Below are 6,193 nucleotides of genomic sequence, written 5' to 3'. Positions count from 1 at the left end.
TATGCAAATAGGAATCAATTTTAAATGATGCTATGAATGGAAATCTATCTTGCATGTTATATAATCATTTGTATCTTGTCCTTTGAAGATAAAATAGAAATCAAAGATTCTTATGTTTGATGATTTGGGGCATGTCCCCATGCTGCTGCTTAGCTTATTTCAGCTAGCATCAACTGCACTTGTCCCATGGAAAGTAAAATTGTTGCTTATTTTTATGCAATTCTCTTAAATTATTTTTGCAAATAAAATTATTAGTAATATTCTTGCAAATAAAATTTGTAGGCAAAAAAAAAAGGAGAGGAAATAAATATGGCAAAGTCAGATGTCAGTTTTTTTAATTTTTTAAATAAGCAGCCATTGCTTATTTCTAGCCTCCCTTTTCTTCAATTTTTAAGCAGCTGCTACTCTACCAAAATAGGGGAAGATTCCAATTTATCTTTTTTTGCTAATTAAAATTTTGCACAGGAACACTCTAGTTGCTTAAATTTAAGGAGAAAATGTTCATAAGCAGCGGCATGGGGACATGGGGCTAGTCATGATTCAATCAATCTCATAACACTTTGTATTAAGTATTGCGAAGAATAACATGGTCTATTGAGGGCAATAAGTGAAGTTCTTAAAAGGAACTATGTGTGTATGCTAGTAAAGAGAGATGCTGGTTTACTTTCTTGACATCTAAAATTAAAAATGTAATTTATTTTATCTTCAGATTTCCTAAATGTGACATTATAATCAAAATTTTAAAACTTTAAACTCATAAAGATTCCAAAAAATAATTATTAAATTCTGATAATCAATTTATTTGATTTAATAGTATCTAAATCACCTATATTTATGTTTAAATAAGATGTATCTAAATATTTTCCATCAATCTTTACATATTTGATAAAAGATATCAGTACGTGTGATTCTAATTCTACAACCCCTAACCCATCAAAAATATAAACTATGTGTTACTCCAAATCGACCCTTTAAATTATTATAGTTACTTTAGTTATACTTGCAACTACCACCTAGAGTAAACAAATTAATTCATTAAAATATAGAAAAACCTTTCTCTTTCAAAATATGCGAAAAATTCGTCAAAGTGACGTGTGAAGTGACGATATGGTTTTCCTATTATTTTCTATCGTCGTGGATTAAGATATCCAGACTTTTGTAGTCTTTGCAAGTCAAAGTCGGTGTAAAAGTTGCCGTGTTTTTATCAAGTCATGTGTTGCGAAAACACAAAATTTATCAATCCCAACATCTTTAAAGATTCATTGAATTATTTTTATTGTTCAGTTATTTATATCTCACTAGGGGAAGAATTGTAAAATTGCGCAATGTATCCACTTTCGTTCAAGATGACTGCGGGCTGTGGTTTTTTGTTGATATGGGTAATAATGCTCCATTCTCAATTCCCAATTTCAACAGGGTGTTTACAAGATGAAAGAAGTTACTTGCTGGATTTCAAGGCTGGGCTTAATTTGTCTTCAGGTCGGTTATCCTCTTGGCGGGGATTCAACTGTTGCGAGTGGGAGGGTGTTGCCTGTGATTACCACACATCCCATGTCATTCGCCTTGATTTAAGGAATCCGGTTGATTATTATTATTCAAGTGATTACCACAAACAGCAGTTGACTGGTGAAGTTCGTACATCGCTGTGTAATCTGCAGCATCTACAGTACTTAGATCTCAGCTGGAATGACTTCAATGGTACTTCTATCCCTCCCCAGCTTTTAAAATTGCATAGACTTGAGTTTCTTAGGTTGAAAAATGCTGGATTTGGAGGTGAAGTCCCTCTGGAGTTGGGAAATATGTCAAGCTTGCGTCATTTGGATATTTCAGATAACTTCTGGCTAATTCAAATTTCAACATATGACTACTTCACATCTGACTACTTTAAATGTAGTAAGTTTGATGTATGGGTAAGAAATCTAAGAAGCTTGGAGTTCTTGGATATGAGTAATGTGAACCTGAGCATGGCATCTGAGCACTGGGGTGATGCCCTTAGCGGTCTTCCCAATCTTACCCAGATTCATCTGTTTGGCTGTGGGCTCTCAGGTAATATTCCAGATCTCTCAAACCTTACCCGTTTATCACATCTGCATATAGCTTACAATTCATTCCCGGTTCAACTACCCTCTTGGTTTGAGAATGTGTCCTCATTGGTTTCAGTTGATCTGTCCTCCTGTGGTATAAATGGTTTCATCCCTTCCAATTTCATGCCCCGCTCAAGAATGAGCAATCTTGTGCTTGATTCTAACTACGGCTTGAAAGGAAACCTTTCTTTCATGCTAAGCCATTCTTCCTCACTAGTCGTGCTATCCCTTAGTCACTGTAATTTAACGGGAGTGTTCCCCACTTCTATTGCAAATTTCTCAAAACTTATGACCATGGATCTGGGGTACAACAATTTGGAGGGCAGTATACCATCCTCTTTTGGCAGCTTAACATTGAGGCAGCTCTATCTAGGCCATAACCAGCTGTCAGGAACAATTCCAGATTGCATTTCAAAGTTGGCCAGTTTAAACGTATTGTCACTTCGTTCCAGCGGATTAAGAGGGAACATTTCACTTCAACTATTTGAAAATCTAACCCGCCTTTCACAATTGGACCTTTCAGAAAATCAGTTTGTCATTGACATCTCTACAAGCTGGGTTCCTAAGTTTGCCCACCTGTCTACTCTTGAATTGCAGTCTTGCAATATACAAGGCAACTTCCCTGCATTTTTGTCCCAGCAGTATCAATTGTCCAGGCTAGATCTTTCAGATAACAACATTGTGGGAAATCTTCCTTCGTGGCTGTGGGATCTTCCTAATCTTCATCAGCTCAATCTTTCAAATAACCAACTGGAAGGTTCTCTACCTCGCAAGATATCTCATAGTTTTTTAACAGTGGACTTGCATGGGAATAGATTATATGGCTCTCTTCCTCCTCTTGATTTTGGTTCACATGCATTAGATCTGTCAAATAATGGGTTTAATGGCTCTATTCCTACAACAATTGGGATATTTGACACTCTATCATTGTCAGGGAATAATTTGACTGGAGAAATTCCAAGTTCTATATGTAACAATTCAGATTATCATAGAGTTTTGGACCTGTCAAAGAACAAGTTGACAGGTATGATTCCTTCAAATATTGGGCAGTGTTATGTAATAGAAATTTTAAAATTGGCTCAAAATGTTTTGCAAGGGGAGATTCCAAAGGAGTTAGGAAATCTGCAAAGTCTTCGCACATTAAATCTCAATGGTAACAGGTTGCAAGGTATTATTCCACCATCTATTGCGAATTGCACAGATCTCCAAATATTTGATCTAGGAAATAACAATTTTGAAGGTAGCATTCCTGTTTGGATTGAAAAGTTGACAGATTTGAGAATTCTTAGCTTGGCTTCTAATAAATTTGATGGTAGAATTCCGCCCCAGCTGTTCAGGTTGCAATATCTTCAAATTCTAGATTTACCTGATAATCAATTATCAGGAAATATACCTTCAGATGTGAGCAAGTTATGTGCTTTGGTCAATAATTCACAAAGTTTTCAATTACAATATTCTTCATATTATCTAGAGGTTTCAACTTGGGACAGAGAGTATGGAATGAATTTTGCTGATGAAGTAACAGTTTGGATAAAAGGAAGGAGAACTCCATACTCTAAAATAATTGGACAAGACAAGTTCATGGATTTGTCACATAATAACTTGTCAGGAAATATTCCTTCAGAATTGGGGCTCTTGAGAGGATTAATTTCTCTCAACATATCAAAAAATAATCTAAGTGGGGTAATTCCAGAATCCTTGGGAGCCTTGACTTACTTGGAATCTTTGGATCTTTCAGAAAATAATTTGTTAGGAAACATTCCTATTCAATTTTTAAATCTCACATTTCTTGCTGTGTTGAATCTTTCTGACAACAAGTTGTCAGGGTTAATACCACAAGGAAAGCAGTTTTCAACCTTTGAGATTTCTTCCTTTCTAGGAAATCCTAATCTTCATGGACCTCCCCTTGAAAACAGGACACAGAGTCTTGGTTTTGGTAGACAACATAATTACAAAGAATTGAATAATACAACCACTAAAAGTGTATATGCAGATGTAATGGATCGATGGTGGGCAGTGGGAGTGGGGTTAAGTTACGGAGTGGGATTTGCTACTGTGATTGCAGTGTTGTGCTTCCACATGAAATGGAGATACATATGCTTTTCTTTCATGGATAATTTTATCTATGACCTTTGTGAATAGTGAATCCTTGAAGCTATTTCACAAAAGATGCTCTGAGCTTTTATTTGGATTATTCCACATTTGGGTTGTCACTCATATTTATGTTTGTTTACTTGCATTGTCATGTGTGCTATTTTTTCTTTTTCAAATGAGTAGCACTACAAAATGTACTCTTTTCTAAATGTATGGATTTTGTTCTTATTTTAAGCTTTCACAATTAATGATTAGAATTATAAAACAGGTTACAAAATTTTGAAAGTTGTTTCCTTTTATTTAAAAATTAAATGTAGTAATTGTGAAGAAAAATTGATCTATTAAAATGCCTATATAATATTATTTTACAAGATAAATGCTTTGTTTCTAGATGTTTCACTCATACAACACCTAATTTTCTCTCTCACATATAATAGTCAATGCTAAATACATATAAAATTTATTACATTGTTCTTTTTAACAATTTTCTTTTCTCTAATAAAATAAAAAATATACACATAACCATATTCTATATTTTTAAAGGTTGAGATTGAAAACTACAAAATTGCTTAGCTATTTCAACTGAGGCGATGTCTATGCAACCAACATAATGACAATAATAAAGAATAAATTGCACTTTTAATAAAAGAGCAAATGAATTATTTTATTAGCTGGATAGCCATTTTGCTTCAAATGATATGGCAAGTTTGATTTTTTGATGTCATTTTATCGATATCAGTATATACAAATGGTAGAAAAGTAGTTTTTTTGGGATAGTGCCTAATTTTCTTCAAGTGCTTAGTCATTTTCAAACTTCAAATTGAGTGGTTATACAAGCATTGTTCTAACAAAATCGTACATGCTTTCCCACTTCCTTATTTTGTGAAAATTAAAGGAAAAAGAGGAAATAAAGTTGTCACTCCTCTTGTAAAAGTAGTTTGGTCAGCAATGAATAGTAAAAGATGTTTTAGTGTAGAGATGATAAGATAGGGTGTGTCCCTACTCAAACATGAGTGACAACATGTAGTGCTAGTGACAACATGTAGTGTTATCGTGAAAGTTCATCTTCATTTACTTCTAAAAGTATGCTAGCCACTTCAAACAAACTCATGTGAATGTACACATAAAAAGACCATTAGTGCATAAAAATATATATGAATTCAACATTAGATTATTATACACGTGAAGGCAAATAGTGTAATTTGGTTTAGTGTCTACCATAGAGTATAGTCTAGCATGTAGAGTTAAAAATATTATGTGATCTAGAAAATGTATTCATGGTGTGATGTATGGAAGAGATTTTGAAAATTATGGATTTGGAACTCATGTTTATCACATGATGTATGCAACCATGTACCGATTTTAAAAGATAATATGGATGGAATTGTCATTCAAAAGGATAACATGTATGGATTAACATGTAGAATAATATGGTTAAATGGAGACTTTCTATTGGCTTCCATGATAAATTAATGCCTAAAATTCATTTTCTATATACCAAAATGATACATGTAGGAACATATAATTGTGTCATTTCTATTATGCAAGCACAATGGGTAGGAAGTGTATTGACTCATTTTATATGTCAAGCTAGAATACAATGGAAAATATCCATTCTTCCTATTAATTTTGAAATAGAGCTATAGGGAGATTGATTTTGGTTTGCCTCAATTTTGTAAAGAAATTTCAATTCATAGTTTTTTCTTGCAAATGCTGCCATTGTTTTTTCTTGCTTTTTTTACATGTGTGTAGAGTTTCGTTTGTGCCTTTAGATATTGCCGCCAAATTAATTAGCTAGCCTATTATTAGCAATTTCTATAGAATTGGGTGGATAGCTGATATGGTTGGTAGACTATAAATGGTTAGCGGTGGTGTTATTTCTTTTCCCTTTGACGGTGAGTGGGGGAATGGAAGAGATTAAATGTTAGAGGTATATTTGTAAAGTAATATGGTGAAGTTTTGCCATATTGAGTTTATTAAATTATATTGTATTAAAGGACTGGTGAGCTTTTGCC

At 33.7% G+C, this 6,193-nt stretch overlaps 1 protein-coding gene across 1 annotated transcript; it reads left to right on the top strand.

Annotated features, from left to right (window-relative positions):
- Nucleotides 1-1,325: 1,325 nt before the first annotated feature.
- On the top strand, nucleotides 1,326-4,226 carry LOC131051105 (receptor-like protein 36). Its single transcript, XM_057985477.2, has one exon. It carries the CDS (start codon nucleotides 1,326-1,328, stop codon nucleotides 4,224-4,226), a length of 2,901 nt encoding a protein of 966 aa, XP_057841460.2.
- The last annotated feature ends 1,967 nt before the right edge of the window (nucleotides 4,227-6,193 follow it).

The sequence above is a fragment of the Cryptomeria japonica genome, unplaced genomic scaffold (genome assembly GCF_030272615.1).
Source record: "Cryptomeria japonica unplaced genomic scaffold, Sugi_1.0 HiC_scaffold_1466, whole genome shotgun sequence".
In the NCBI taxonomy this organism is placed as follows: Eukaryota; Viridiplantae; Streptophyta; class Pinopsida; order Cupressales; family Cupressaceae; genus Cryptomeria; species Cryptomeria japonica.
This window is presented reverse-complemented; position numbering and strand designations above follow the sequence as displayed.